The sequence below is a fragment of the Rhinatrema bivittatum genome, chromosome 1 (genome assembly GCF_901001135.1).
Source record: "Rhinatrema bivittatum chromosome 1, aRhiBiv1.1, whole genome shotgun sequence".
NCBI lineage: Eukaryota > Metazoa > Chordata > Amphibia > Gymnophiona > Rhinatrematidae > Rhinatrema > Rhinatrema bivittatum.
Window position 1 is genome coordinate 336,119,464 of NC_042615.1, and position 16,278 is coordinate 336,135,741.

General features: G+C 43.8%; 1 protein-coding gene across 1 annotated transcript in view; it reads left to right on the forward strand.

Annotated features, from left to right (window-relative positions):
* MOB1B (MOB kinase activator 1B) overlaps positions 1-16,278 on the forward strand; it is a 125,512-nt gene that overhangs the window by 100,738 nt on the left and 8,496 nt on the right. Inside the window, exon 4 of the mRNA XM_029598683.1 lies at positions 5,067-5,200. Coding sequence (XP_029454543.1) covers positions 5,067-5,200 — 134 coding nt within the window. The remainder of the gene's footprint in view (positions 1-5,066; positions 5,201-16,278) is intronic.

Sequence of the window (16,278 nt, forward strand, 5' to 3'; positions counted from 1 at the left end):
AGAGTTCTGGTTCCCCCATGAGTTTTTAATCTGGTGCTAAGTGTGCTAGTAGGCCTCCTGTTGAGCCTTTTACTTGCTTTTTTTTTTTTTTTTTTAAGGATCTTTCTCTTAAGATGGTATTTTTGATGGCTGTTTGTTCAGCCAGGCTTGTATCTGAATGTCAGGTCTGATCTTGCAGAGATCCTTACTAGTTTCTTCAGCAGTCTTGTCTCATTTCACCGAGTGCCATCATTCTTGCCCAAGGTTATGTCCGTTTCACTTGACTCGGACGATATTACTCCCAGCCTTTGTGAAGGAGGATTACTTTGAGAAGAATAGATCTGTTTGTTTGATGTTCTTTGGGTTCTCCTCAGATGTCTTATGGTATCTGTTCTCTTTAAGAAATCTAGTAGGCTGTTTGTAGTATTCGGCGGTCTGCACAAGGAAAAGGCAGTTGCTAAAGCATTTTTGTCGTGGTCCCAGTACCTTGAATACTACCACCTCAGCAAATGGTAATATGTTCACCTTATAGTTCCCTATGTCAGTGCTTCTGAACCAAATTCCTTGAGATCCATCACTCAGTTTGGTTTCCAGGATATTCACCGTGAATATGCATGAGAGAGAGAGCTGTATACAGTGGAGGCAACAGCATGCAGCTACATCTCTTGCATATTCTTTGAGATATCCTGAAAACGAGAGTGGTTAAGAACCACTGCCACGTGTCCTTGCCTTTTACCTTGATAATCCCCCTCTCTTCCCAGTATCAATATCATTTGAAAGTATTTGCTTAGGATTTCTGCTTTCTTCACTAAACCCATCTTCCCCTTTGTCTTCCTTTGTACACACACAAAAACACAGTACTATGTTTTATTCTATACCTTTTACTATCTGGGTAATATGTTTGCATGAGCCTTTGCCATTTAACTGCCTTTCTTACCTGTCATCCTGTTTCATATGTCTGTGTGCTAGCTGAATGCTAGTATTTTAAATCTTTTTTTTTTTTTTTTTAATTCTTATTACTTTGAATCATAGAGGTCTCTCTATTCTCTTTGCCTTGCTAATCTGCCTGACATGAATTTGTTGTCATGGGAGTAATCCATTTTATTACCATTTATATTTCCGCTGTATTTCTAAATGCCCTACTTCTGACAAGGCTTCCTTAACATAATCACTCATTTTCTTGAGGTCTGCCTTTGTTCTAATAATTTTCTGGTTCTGGTCCAGTATTTGCATTCAATCTCATGGTATGGTGGTCAGTGGACCCTAGGCTCTCCTTCCCTGTTAATAGCACCTCATTTTTGCTTGCTGTCCTTGGATGGAATTCTGTTTTGTCCTTATACATTTTCTCCTTGTGATGGTGGTTTATAGCGTACACTTGCATAAATAATAGACCTTTTTATGGGGCCGATGTAATAAAGTCGCGTAGAAAGCGGGCCTGCTCTCTTAACGTGCCCCGGGCACCCCCAAGGGGGGGCGCCATACAATATTAAAATTAGGGGGTCGTGTTAGTAAGGAAGGCGCTAGGGTTGCGCGACCCTAGCGCCTTCTTTGCTAATGCGAACCCAATCGGTTTATGTGACTGCTGTACGCCGTCACGAAAACACACTGAGTTTATTGGCATTGGTTTTCCTTACCGGCAGACAGCCACGAAAACCCACGCCAATAAACCTGGTGTCGGTTTTTGTGACCGGCGTACGGCAGTAAGGAAAACAGATGCTGATAGACTCGGGGTTGGTTTTCCTTAGTGGCGAATGGTAGTCACGAAAACCGATGCCGGGTTTATCGGTGTTGGTTTTCGGGATGGGTCCGATGGTCAATTTTTTTTTTTACTTTTATTTTTTTATTTTTCATCCTACTTAATATCACAACAATATTAAGGCAGGCAGGCGTTAATAGATGACAGTTAAATGTGCGTGCGAGATGCACTTTTTTTTTTTTTTTTTGCATCGGGAGTGAATACCTAACAGCCTCATTCACATGCATTTGCATGTGATGGTCGCTATTAGATTCACTCCTCGTTGGACACGCGTTGAATATGCTTTAATCCCCTTATTGCATTAGGGGACTGATTAGTGCTTATTCTACCCATGTCCAACTGCAGGTTAACAGTGCGCTCGGCTCAGCGCACCGTATTGCTTCGTCCCTTATGTTCAAGGCAGCCTGGGACAATTCATCTACTTCTTGTTCACTTTGTGGCTGGATGGCTTTTATTTTGTCCTTACACACAGCTGCTCCTCCCCTTTTTTTACATCGTTGTGTGCTGCGTGAAGAGTGCTTCCTGTCATGATTACTACTGAATAGTCACTGCTACTACATTGTCTTGTTTCACTCTCGTGGCTTTTATGTCCGTGGCTTTCTTAGATGGACTTACAAGTATTTGCACACACAACTTTCCAAGTCATGTCTTTCTGTTCCTTCCTTCCTTTTTTTACCTTTATGAGCTGCCCCACTGTCCCTCCTACCTTCCGTAGCAGGTGAGTTGGGCTTTTATTTTCTCAGGGTGAAATATCCTCTCCATATTTCTCTCTCCTGCCAATGCTGTCCTAGCAAATGCAGTAATAGTAGCATAAGTAAACAATGCAGAAAAGACCACAGTGACCCACCCAGTCTGCTCAATTGAGATTCTTCCACCCTGGGTAGATGAGCACACAAACTCCCATATTCTACCCAGCATCTCCTCCCATGTCTTTGACATGAACTTTCAACCCTTTTCCTACCACTGCCCTCCATGTCAATCCCAAGCATGCTCAGAATCTGATACAAGTACAGACCTCCACTGCCAGACCTGGCCACCTTCCCCTTCCTAACACGCAGTCTTCGATTCCTATCCACTATTTTAAATTTGCTACTGCTTCAGTGTATCCACCTGCAAATATAAGACACTCTGTACTCCCCCCTCATTCCCATGACTTCATTTTAATTACTCTTGTCCCCTGCTTACTTCTGAGATTTTGTCACATTCGCCTGTAAAGCCATCCTCACTAGGTTGTCGATTCTATGAACAAACATACTCTTACCGTTTTCCGTAAAATGTATCTCATCTCCACTCAAGATTTATTCTTGCAATAACACACGGTGACCCAGAAAACCAAAGCCTGATTGTGAACACCATTCACAACAGCCGTTTGCTTGTCTCTAGGATTGTTTTTTTTCTCTTACCATGCCTTTCCAGGCAAAACTAGGAGAAAAGAGCTAGGTGAGAAGAAGAGATGCACCTTTGGGAGGGGGGGAGAGGATAGGATAAGACTTAATTAGAAAAGGAGAAAAAGGAACGACTCAATGCTGTGGATCTTATTTATTGGGAAAATATTTAAACACTTGAAAGTTCTTTCTGTAACTTTTGGCTTTTTTGCATATTAAGTGATATTGAACTATATGCAGATTTGTCTCCAGAGTAAGGCGATTCATTATATATATTCTCGGACGAAGGGAGGAGGAATAGCCTAGTGGTTAGAGCAGTGGACTATGAACCAGGAGACCATGGTTCAAGTCCTGCTGTCACTCCTTGTGATCTTGGGCAAGTCACTTTACCCTACATTGCCTCAGGTGCAAAACTTAGATTGTAAGCCCTCTGGGGATAGAGAAATACCTACAGTACCTGAATGTGAACCGGTGTGATATCTCAATTGAGATGAATGTCGGTATATAAAAAAATAATAAATAAATAAATAATAAGCTAGACAATGAAGATGCACCACAGAATCTCACACTGTGCCACATAATTTTCTGTGCTTTGCTGCACAGTCTGTTCCTACAATGCTGATCACTTGTACACCTATGGGGCAATAGCGAAAGCAGCATTGCAAGGGTTAAAGTGATCGATGCTGAAGGCAGCAGGGTGCTGAGGGAGGACACAGCATGAATTCTGGAGCAGGCTGAAGCTGATAAAAAGGGGGAAGCCAGGTGCAAAGTTAGAGACTGGATTGACAGGGTGGTTGATAAGTACCAAGTAGCCATTTTGGAAAGACAGCTGTTTGAAAGAGAAATAAACACGTCCTCTCTCCAATTTTCTGCATTTTTATTTACGTACTTTCACTCAGATTGTATCTCTGAGCATCTAAATTGTTCTGTGGATTGGGGGTTATGCAGCCCCCATGACACTGGAGGGAGTATGCGCGCGGTAGGTGGAAGTTATCCCAGTACGAAATATCTTTGCCCCACAAAACCTAACAATATCGCTGGCTTCCTGTTCCCTCTAGAAGGGAGCATGTAAATCCTATTTTTTTTGGTTCATTACCAAACTATAATTACTACTTTACTAGTAATATGATTCATTTTAATTTTGTGTCCATTGTTAATCATGTTTACTAAGTTCCAGGAACTGTTTCTCTGTTTAGTATTTGCTTTTCATATTTTATCCAAATTTTGTTGTCCAGTTCCCTCAGAAAATGCACAGCTACTCACGGACGAATGTTATTGACTCTGTAATATGACGCATAAAACATGAAGCATATACCCCTCTCTCTTTTGTGGTGTCCAAAAATACATTTTTACAGTTTGTTTTTTTTCATAGAAACCTTTTAGTTGTTTTGCTTATTACTCCATACCTTTTTTTTTTCTTTTGTGAGTGTGCATATAAGAGGGATTTGGGGTGTGCTGATCCTCCCGAGAGTGCACGGTTTGTGCAGTCGCTGGTAACCGGTTGCACACCTCGGCAGTGGCTTGAGAGCTGCTGAAATGACAGGGGAGCAGGGGAGAGGGGGAGCAGATGCTTTTCCTTCATATCACTCTTAAGCATGCAGATGTCCTTAGTCCCAAGAGCTGCTTTACTGAGGAAGGGTGCCTGCCCATGCTGAGAACAATGACCAGTTGATTTACATAGTTAACATAAATAGATGACGGTGGATAAAGACCAACTGGATCCATTTAGTCTGCTCCATTATCGAACTGCCAGGAAAAAGATCAGGTTCACGTCTGGGGGTAGAAGGCATCATCTCACTCTATAAACAGACCTGATAGAGGTTTGATCTCAAGCATGTTTACTTATTCATTTCATTGAATTTATTTATTTTTTTAAATGATGGCCAACAGTGATTTCTACACCAAGAGAAAGTGGGAGGTGACCTGCGTCTCTGCTTGCTCCCTAGGTACGAATACCACTGGGCCGATGGGACGAATATAAAGAAGCCCATCAAGTGCTCTGCACCCAAGTACATCGACTATCTGATGACGTGGGTGCAGGACCAGCTGGACGACGAGACTCTCTTCCCCTCCAAAATAGGTAAGAGTGGGACGCAGCACGGGGCACCATGAGGCGGTGGCGCTACAACAACTCCGTGGTGGGAAAGATGGCTCTGAAATGTTTGGCCAGAGGCCAAAAGAGGCAGCATAGACAAAAGATGAATAACGCTTTACATTCAATTCTTAATATATTTTTTAAATACAATGTAAAGTGAATTTAGTACTTGTGAAAGGTACCAGATTGACGGCCCTGGAAACCTCCATTTATCTACAGAGCAGGTACAGTACCGGTACTGTAAGTCTCTCTCCAGGCTGCCCTGCTCTGGAGGAACCACCTTTTAAGGATGCAAGAGGGTAATTCAACCTCCAGGCCTGCATAGTCTCTGGCCTATCTCCTGAGTCTGCCAAGAAGAAAGCCAGTTAGTGCAAGTGGCAGTGATGGTTTTAGTTTTGTGGCCACCTGACCACTGAGAACTGGACTGAGCTCATTTCACATAGGGCCACCTTTTCAACTCCCCGCTGACCTGAGCCGAAGTTGCACCAGTGACCTAAACTAACTATCCTCCCCCCGCCTCAAACCATCCAGTCCTTTGGTAGTGCTATTTTATTTTCTTTTTCTTGATAAGAGGACATGTGATCAGGACAGCGGGATCCAGCCACACTCCCACCCCTGCAAATTTGGCTGGTTCCCGCTGAATCACCGTGCGAGACCGGGGGCTGAGCTTGGGTCACTGTGAGGCAGAGGCTCCTCCTCCTCCTCCTCTCCCCGGGTCGGGGGTGAGGGGAAGGAATGGAGAAAGAAGACCAGCGTGGGGATGCGAGTGGGAGAAGGGCTGGAGTCTGGGGAGTAACGCCTCCCTCTTCGGATCCCCTTCCCTCAAGATCCCAGAGCCTCGCTCCTCTCTGCCCTTCCCCTCTCCATGTACCTGATCTTCTCTCCTCCTCCTCCATCCCTTAACCTCAGTTTTCCTTCTCATAACCTAATCCATCCCTCTCTTCTCCTCATTCCCAGTCTTCTCTTGTTCTCCTCTTCCATCTTGTAGGGCAGGTAATACCTACACATATATTTAGCTAAGACTGTATCTCAGGTAATAAAACAATCCGAATTCACTAGGGTCAGAATTATTTTTTCGTTTTCTTGTGACAGGCTATGATTCTCAGTGAATGAGTTATATAAGGCATGGCTTAGACTTCTTAGGCAACAGCTCCCAATTGTTCTGGATTTGGAAAATGCCCATGCCACTGGTTATCGGAATGAGGAGCAACTCGCACGTTTAACATTTGCCCAGCATAACACTAGCCCAGGTCTTACATATACATCCAGGAAGGAGCGTGCAGCATCTGGCAGTCTCCCAGCAGCAGTCCAAGGTCCGTACTCTCTGGCAGCCCATGCAGGAAGTTAACCACCCCCACGACTTAATTGGAAAGCATTCCACAACGTCCATTAAAGACGGGAAACATTTCTTTTCAGACCTGAGAAGGCTGAGGGCTCTCTGCAAGGAACGACTGGAACTTTGCAAGCTAACCATAAGACTTTAGAGGGGCAGTCATGGTTTGCAGCACATGCAGAGGGGCAGGGACCGGAGACAGCGCTGACACTGTGGCATTCGGGAACCGTGTAGTAGCGAGGATGGGTTTAAAGGAAAAGTCCAGTAGGGAGAATCCCTGTGCTCCTTTAGGTTCCCTGTTCTTCTTGGTTCCTTTCGCCCTGGACTGTCATGGCTCCTGGATCGGAGGCGAATGCCTGCTATTCTCCCAAAGGTTGAGCATTGACTGGATACCCCACAGTCCGTGGGTATATCATTGGTGGTTGATTACAAGCTGATTTTCTTCCTAGCAGCAGGTTCACATGATGGTGGATGTGCAAGGGAGACACAGCTTGTTGATCAGTGTGTGCTGCCTAACTGATCACCATATCTGAGAAGGCCACTGCAGCCTCAGCAGGTTTGTGTCTTACTAGCCATGTCAGCTAGTTTTAAACAGTGTCCTGCTTATAAAACAATAGCCATGCTTTGTTCCATATGTCGCTGTAACGACCGCCTTTGCTCAGAACCATTTTGTTGGTTCAGTGACACACAGCTACTTTTAAGGCTAGTCCCTACAACGTAACGGAACAAATTCAATTATACGCATGCAAGCTACTTTATTTTTATTATGCAAATGTGAGTTTACATTTAATATTCAAAACCGATTTAAATTTAGACAGATGTGTTGCAGAAATGCTGCAGAGTTTCCTAAATCTTCTTGCAGAATCTACTCCTGAACTGATACAATGCAGAAAAAGGTTCTTAAAACAGGAGACTGCAGTCACCAACTATAAAAGAAATGTGAGAGTTTTGAAACTGAAAAAATTTAATATTGTGGCAGATTATGAAACAGGCTTCTTGGATACAAGATTTTAAAAAATCTCTTCTATTGCACAGTAACGATCACCTGTAAGTTGCAAAATGTCATCTTTTGTGCAGATCATGAGTCTCAGGGCTTCAGTAACCAAGCCTATAATCCTAGAAAAGTCTACCTGTGTAAGTGACATTACTAAGTGCCTCTGTGCCCAGAAAATAGATCCCTTATATTTCTGTAATTAACTCCCATCAGGTTTCCAATCCTGTGCTGAAAGCAGTTGGAGGTGATATTTGGCACATTGTTCATTGAATTCAGCCCTAACTATTGGCGTGTGTGCTGCCCACACTTTGCAGTGGGGAGCGAAGCACAGGCCGTACTTGAGCTTGGGGGGAAAAGAACACTACATACCACTGGAGGGTTCCCCCCCCCCCCCCAAAAAAAAATATCAGGAAGGGATCATTACAAAGTCACTGGGAAGGCTGTGACTGAAAAATATTCCCAGTGCCCAGGATTAAGACCGTGGGACATTTTCTAAATAAGCTTGTCCAGAAGCCACCTGTGCCGTAGGGCTATGATCTAAACAGAATTTATAAAGTAATGATCATATTCGTAAGTACACAAAAGCCAAGAAGCTGTGAGTTTTGGTCAACATGGTATCTATAACTAGTAGAGATGTGAATAGGGTGCTGGAATTGGTTCTGGTCTCGGTATCATGGACCCGCAGGAAATTTCCTTTCCCGCAGTCGGACATTTTTTTTTTTTTTTCGGCTGTCCCGAGCCGGGAAACACCCCCCCCCCCACCCTTTAGATCTAATTATTTACAATCCCCCACCCTCCCGACCCCCCCCCCCCCCAAAAAAAAACTTGCCTAAAGTCTCTGGTGGTTCAGCGGGGGTCCCAGGAGCAATCTCCTGCTCTCAGGCTGTCGGCTGCCAGTAAACAAAATGGCGCCGGTGGCCCTTAGCCCCTGTCACATGGTAAGGGCAATCTGTGCCATTGGCCGGCCCCTGACACATGTTAGGAACAATGGACGGCTGGCGCCATCTTAAAAAATAGCACGGGCCGTCCATAACTCCTACCATGTGACAGGGGCCAGCCAATGGCACTGATAGCCCCTGTTGTGTGGTAAGTGCCATCGGCGCCATTTTGATTAGTGGCAGCCGACGGCCCGAGAGGGGGACATCGCTCCCGGGACCCCTGCTGGACTTTAGGCAAGTTTTGGGGGGGATCAGGAGAGTGGGGGATTGTAAATAATTAGATCTAAAGGGTCGGGATGGGTTTCGGGTTTTTTTTCTGTGTGCCCTTTCTCCCCCCAAAATAAGAAAACCACATGAAAATTTCATGGGGTTTTCCTATCATTTTCGGGGACCCCCGATATGACGGATTAGAAAATATCATAAGATATTTTCATCAATCAAAAAAAACGATGCACATCCCTAATAACTAGGCACCCTTCCTTGTATGATCATGACATCATAACAGATTATAAAAAATGAAAATGTCAAACAGAACATTTTCTGAGCACTTTCCTCCCTCATTTTATTTATCTCTCAAAAATTCACCTTTTCCCTCTAATAACTCTCCTCTTGTATTTCTTCTCTAGTTTACCTCCCATCCTTCCCTCCAGCGGACCCATCTTCTCCACATTATTGTTGTCTTCTATCTCAAATCTTTTCCTTTTAATTTTCTTTTCACATACATCTATTTCCTGCATAATAGGCCGCCTCCTCTCCAAAACTCTCTGTTTCTCTTTAGTAGCTTGCCTTTCTGATGCATCTTTACCTCATCTTAACCCTTTGTTCCTCTGCCTGTCTTATCTCCTACCCCACTTCCTCTTTTCCCTTTTTTTCCTTCCTCCTACTTCCCTCATAGTGCTGTCCCCCCATATCTGTTCTTCTGTCATGTGTATTATTACCATGTGACTTTCACTTCTGATGTCATCCAGGGGCTGCTGAGTTATTCTTGCTGCTGCAGCCATGAGTTGGAGATCCCTAGATTTTGTGCATTTTTTTCCTAACAAAACATTACTGTTACGTAGCTTTCGTGAACTTCCAAAGCTGCTTTGGTTTATTTTTCCAATTGTCACGGTCACTCTGCTAACCTTAGAAGGTCAGGATGTCCTTGGTGCATTAGCTGTGAAGGGCTTTAGTCATCCCTGCTATTTATCCAGAGCATTAGCAGAAGGTTAACGCCATGGTTAGTGGTCTGTAAATCATCAGCGCTGCAGAAATTGCTTTCCGTATCACTGACATAGACTTGAAAACATAACCATTGAAATGCCATAGCAAATGATTTTAATAGCACTGTCTGATAGAGGAGAGAGCAGCAGTGTGTTACATCTCCCATCCAGCAGAAATTACTTGCCAGATTGCGACTATACAGCTGCAGAAATCCCTTTCCATGGGTCTGCAGCTGTATGATAGCATTGTCTCACTAAAGCAAAGGCACTGTGGAAATCAGTTTATAGGGAAGTACTAAACAGTGAGCAATACATCAAACTGTAGATTGTTCCTGTACTCAGAAGAAGAAGATGAGCTTTGGGAGGCTGCCTTGATCTCTTCAGTTCCTTCAAACTAAAGAAGAAAAGATCATTTAGCAGGTTGCTGATCCATCCTTTCTTGCTCACACCTGCTGTGAGAGAGGATTTCTAGTTCTATAAAGGGCAATAGTTAATTTTGTGCCCTGGGTGACTGCAAAGCTGTTGGATCTTGGAAGCTAAGCAGGGTTGGGTCTAGCTAGCACTTGAAAAACAGATGGTGTAGGCTATAGAAGGCAAATAACAAGCCACTGTAATTTCTTTATCCCGCTATACCAGCCCAGATGTGTGGGTTTTTATCACCTACTAGCAGATGGAGACAGAGGACACAGCTTTTTCTGACACATCATCAGCATATAGGATGCTGCAGTGCAGAAAAAGCCAGTATTCTTAGTCTTCAGCAGATTATAGCAGTTTTGGAGTGGTGTAGTAGGATCCCACCTAGAAGAGCAAGTGTTGGGCACTAGCCTGTACAAGTGCTTCGGCCTCCTTCCCCAGCCTCCCTTCTCTTGCTGAGGCCTGTGTGGCAGCTGGAATGACTGCTATTTTTAATTTTCCTTGCAGACTGTTTCTGAAAGTTTTTGCTGTTGCTGGTTTTCTTGAGCCCTGGTGTTATCACCACAGGGTCAGCTGGGACAGGGGACCCTCCAGGGCCCCCTATTCTCCCTCTTGGAGGAGGGGGTTCTTCAAATGTTTCTATTCCTTAAAGGGACCTGGTGGAGGAGGGGTCCAAGGAGCTGGGGCCCAGAGCTCAATCCCTGGCCTTTCTGTTTGTGGAAGTTCAGTGGCCAAGTGCCGTTTGCTCATGAGGGAAGCACTAGATTTGGGGGAGGGGGGTCCTCTGAGGTTTCCCCATGGATTCTGGAGCACAGGAGGGGCAGGAGGTAGACAGTCCTTCAGGTTCCTTGAAGGAAGTGGAGTTGTCTTCTGAGGAAGATGATTCCATCATCCGCTTATTTCATAAAGAGGTGTGTTTCCTCATTTCCCAAATGTTTACTTCTCTCTAGTTGTTGGATTCCATGTTTGAGGAAGCTCCTATGGGAGTCTCAAGCAGTCAAAGGCTTTTCCCCTCCATCAGGCCCTGGAAGACATGGTTCTGTCAGAGTGGGAGTCCATTGAGAGGTGACTCAAGGCAGTCAAGACCCATGAACAAGCTATATCTGCTGCCATGGTGGCAACTTTGGATTTGGTTTCACGGGCCAGTACCCATGTGCATCCTCTCCAAACCTTGCTTCAGTCTTCCTGGTCCCCACAATCGCATGACTGACATTTGGCTTCCACTTAGACTCTTCCTCATGGACAGCAGATCTTAGTGGGCAGTCCTTCTGAAACTTTCCAGTAGAATGAGGTTGGAACCACCCACATGGATAATACATCTCCGCATCCCCCACTTAAGGATGGAAACTCTTCATTCCATCATAGTGGCAGTGAGGAAGGAGAATTTCTCTCATCCCTGGACCTTGCTAAAACCTACTTTCTCCTTCCTATCTAGAAGTATCACCAGACATTTCCTGTAGTTTTGTGTCCTGGAAAAGCACTTTTAGTTCAGAACTCTACTTTTGGTCTCGCCACAGGGTCTATAACATTCTCCAAGGTGGTGGTGATGATTGCGGAAGCCCTCTGCAGGGAAGGTGGCATGATTCATCTAATTTAGAAGGGTCTGATTATTTCAGGCAAGCTAGTTGGCATTGATCAGAGTGGTCCACGTTCTGGAAGGATTTAACTGGGTGGTGAATTAAGTGAAGAGCAAGCTGAATACCTGGGAGCTTGATCCAATACAAGATTGGATCATGTCTTTTTGATCCAAATCAGAATCATCAAATTATTGGCTCAGGGGTGAGAACTTCTGTTATGAAAAATACTCAGGATGTGGTATTATCTCCAAATGGTTACATGACAACCACAGTGGACTTGGTTCTGTGGACTAGAGCTTAAATCTATCCTCTACAGAGTTCCTTGACTCTTTTTGGTCCCCCAAGTCACCGGATTGCGAAGATTGTCTTCCTGTTCCACTTCCAATAAGGATAAACCTTGGTGGGAAACTCCTGCAAATCTGTTGAAGGAAATTAATCTTGAGCCTCCCAACTGGATTGTAGTAACTTCGGCCATGAGTTTACTGGTCTGGGGAGCTCACTGTTATGACCATGTGGCACAGAGGCTCTCATTTAAGGAGAAGACAATGTGGTCCATAAACAGACTGGACACCAGACCTATCAGATTAGTGCTGATAGGTTGGCAGTTTAGGTGTTCTCAGACAATACCATGGCAGCATATGTGAACAGGCAAGGGGGCACTCAAAGTCCCATTGTGGCTCAAAGTAATTGGGAAGAGCAGAATCTATTGCATCTCTCTGCAGCTCATGTCACGGGAGTGGAAAACGTTCAGGCAGACTTTCTTAGAAGTACTTTAGATCCAGGAACTGGGAACTCAGCCAGGAGAATTTTCAATGGAAGTGGATCAGTCAGGCCCTCCCTATATTGATCCTGATGGCAACCTGCAGAAACTCCAAGGTTGACAAATTTGTCAGTTAGAAGGAATAGGGCTCCATTGGGATCGATACCTTAATTCAACCTTGGCCAAGGGACAGACTCTTTTGTCTTTCTGCCTTGGCCGCTCATGGGCAGGATGCTCAGAAGGATAGAGGTTCATTTCTTGACAGTCATTCTGATAGCTCCGGATTGGTCCAGGAGTCTGTGGTATGCGGATCTGGTGGGACTGTTGACCAGAAATCCTCTCCACCTACCTGACAGTCAGGACCTGTTGCAGCAGGCACCAATTCTAATGCAAGATCCGTCTCCATTTTGTCTTATGGCCTGGCCCTTTAGAGGCTTGCTTGGGCAGGAAGGGATAATCTTCCATACTCATGTCTATCATATTAAAAGTTCATAAGAACTCAACTTCCTTGTATATTCAAGTGTGGTTCTTTATTGAAAGCTTTTGTGAGGTTTGGTCACTAGTGAGCAGACATCTTAACTATTTTGATTTTTCTGCAGAAGGGTTTAGATAAAATCATAAGAAATTGCCATACTAGGTCACATCATGGGCCCATTAAGCCCAGCATCTTGTTTCCAATAGTGGCCAATCCAGGTCACAAGTACCTGGCAAGAAATTATAACAGTAAATAGATCCCATGCTGCTAATGCTCAGAAATAACCAAATCATCTTGGTTAATAACAGTTTCTGAACTTTTCCAGGAACTTGCCCTAACCTTTTTTAAACCCAGCTACGCTAACTTCCTTAACCACACCCTTGGGCAATGAATTCCAGAACTTACTTGTATGTTGAGTGAGAGAGGATTTTCACCTATTTGTTTTAAATGTGCTACTTGTTAATTTCATGGAGTGTCCCCAAGTCTTTGTATTTTCTGAAAAAGTAAATAACTGATTCACATTTACCTATTCTATTCCTCTCATGATTTTATAGCTTTGTATTCTATCTCTCCTCCAAGCTACACACCCCTAACCTCTTTAGCCTTTCTTCATAGGAGAGCAGTCCTACCCCATTTATCATTTTGATCGCCCTTCTCTGTACCTTTTCCAGTTCAGCTATATCTTTTTTGAGATGTGACGACCAAAATTGCACAAAGTACTAGGTGCAGTCTCACCATGGAGTGAAACAGAGGCATTATGACATCTTTCATTTTATTCTTCATTCCTTTTCTAATAATTCCTAACATTCTGTTTGCTTTTTTGACCACCACTGCACACTGAGCTGAGGATTTCAAAGTATTGTCCATGGTGATGGCCAGATTTTTTTTCATGGGTAGAAACTCCTAATATGGAACCTAACATCATGTAACTACAGTGTGGGTTACTTTTCCCTATGTACATCACTTTGCACTTGTCCATATTAAATTTCATCTGCCATTTGTATGCCCAGTCTTCCAGTTTTGCAGGGGGGGTGGGGGCCTGTAATTTATCACAATCCACTTGTAATTTAACAACTCTGAATAATGTGTCTGCAAATTTGATCATCTCACTCACCTTGCCAGATCATTTATAAATACATACATATATATATACACCATATTTTTCGCACTATAAGATGCTCCTGACCATAAGATGCACCTAGGGTTTAGAGGAGGAAAATAAGAAAAACAAATATTGAGAGATTTGCAGGTCAACAGATGTTTCACTATAGATCTAATGAGACATTTACCTTACCGATCAAACATATCCTAGAATAAAAGGGCTAATTACCCGTGCTTTTGAAACGCTCATTTTTCCATTCATAACCACTGCAATAGCTTCCTCTAGTATCTCACTGTTAATACTGCCTGTATCTTCCTCTTTTCTTACTTGGTTGTTTGGACTCAGCATCACCTTCTTGATCTGAGGTGGGATATGGCTGTCCAGAGGTAGACTGTTCAGCATCTGAACTCCATGAATCCAGTACAGCATCCAGCAAACTTCTTTTGTTTTGGAAGAATAGCCCTTAATTTTTTACTAAGCACGCGCTCTCCGTTTGTGAACCCATTACCAAAGAGTTATAGTTGTACAGGTCACTGCTGCGGGATTCCCAAGAAAGTTCAATGCATCAAACTTGTGTTATCTTTAAATCCACTGGAGAGTGGCCTGTGTCTTTTTTTCACATCCTGTTTATTTTGAACTGCTGTTTTTTGAAAGACATGAGTTTTTCTGTTAAAAACTAACAACCGAGGGAGAGGTTTCGCATGGTCTGTGATGCTACATTCGCTCCATAAGACGCACAGACATTTTCCCCCCACTTTTGGGGGGAAAAAAGTGCGTCTTATGGAGCGAAAAATACGGTATTTGTGTATAAGTTGAGAAATTTAAGTCTTAAAATTAATTTTTAAAAAAGGGTCGCCTTATCCACGAGTCAATGCTAGTTTCTTCATCCTCCCCCCCCCAATAATTATTGTGATGACTATCCCCAGTCCTTCCCTCCCTCTTTCCTTCCCTCCCGATATCTTAACTCAGAGCTGTTAGCAGGACGATGAGAGCTTGGGGGCATCCCGGGCCTGGGCTGCAGCTGCGGAAATGATAGGAGAGGTTGATCTAGCTGCCGTGGTCATCACAGAGGAGCAGGAGGAGTGTGATTAGCTGTTCAAGGCAGCTATGAGGGTCCCTTGCCCCACTGCTTCAGAGAAAGAGCTGGCCAGCCTGTGTTTTTCTGAGTCGCGCTGGTGAAGAACTGTGTGCTGGGAGAGGAGGTGGAGCTAACGCCCATGATTGCTGGTGAACCTGGGACTTACCGTAACTTACTCACTGGAAGCAAAGGAACCCAGGCCCGGGATGCCCCCAGACTTCTGTCGTCATCCTACTAGCAGCTCATGAATTAATATATCGGGAGAGGGAAGGAGTGAACGAGTGGGGATAGCCATGAGGGAAGGACTGGGGATAGTCATCAGAATAATTATGGGGGGAGGAAGAGGAAATTAACATTGACCCCTGGATAGCCATGGGGGAGGGAGGAAAGGAGTGAACCACCGGGGATAGTCATAAGCCCTCTAGGTTTTACCCTAGACTTAACCATGGGTCACAGCAATTTTCTTACTTTTGTGCCCCAAAAATGCCCTTGACCTATTCATGAGCTCGACTTATATACAGGTATATACAGTATATTAAAAAGAACTGGTCCCAGTACAGATCTCTGAGGCACTTCACTGTTTACCTGAGGCACTTCACTGTTTACCCTTCTCCACTGAGAAAACTGATCATTTAGTCCTGCTCTCTGTTTCCTATCTTTTAACCAGTTGGTAATCCACAGTAGGACATTATCTCCTATTCCATGACTTTTTAATTTTCTCAGGAGTCTCTCATGGGGGAGTTTGTCAAAAGTCTTCTGAAAATCCAAATGCACAAGTATCTACCTGCTCACCTTTATCCACATATATTTTTTTAACCCCCTTCCAAAATAAAATGTAGTAGGTTGGTGAGGAAAGATTTCTCTTATGTAAATCCATTCTGGCTGTGTCCCATTAAACCATGTCTTTCTATATGTTCTATGTTTTTATTTTTTTATTTTTTATTTATTTATTTATTTTTTAGAATAGCTTCCACAATTTTTCCCAGAACTGATGTCAGGCTTACCGGTCTGTAGTTTCCCTTATTATTCCTGGAGCCCTTTTTAAAGATCAAGGTTACATTGACCTTCCTCCAGTCTTCAGGTACAATGGACGATTTTAATGATAGGTTACAAATTACTAGTAATAGATCTGCAGTTTCATTTTTTAGTTCTTTCAGAACTCTGGTATGTATACAATCTGGTCCAGGTGA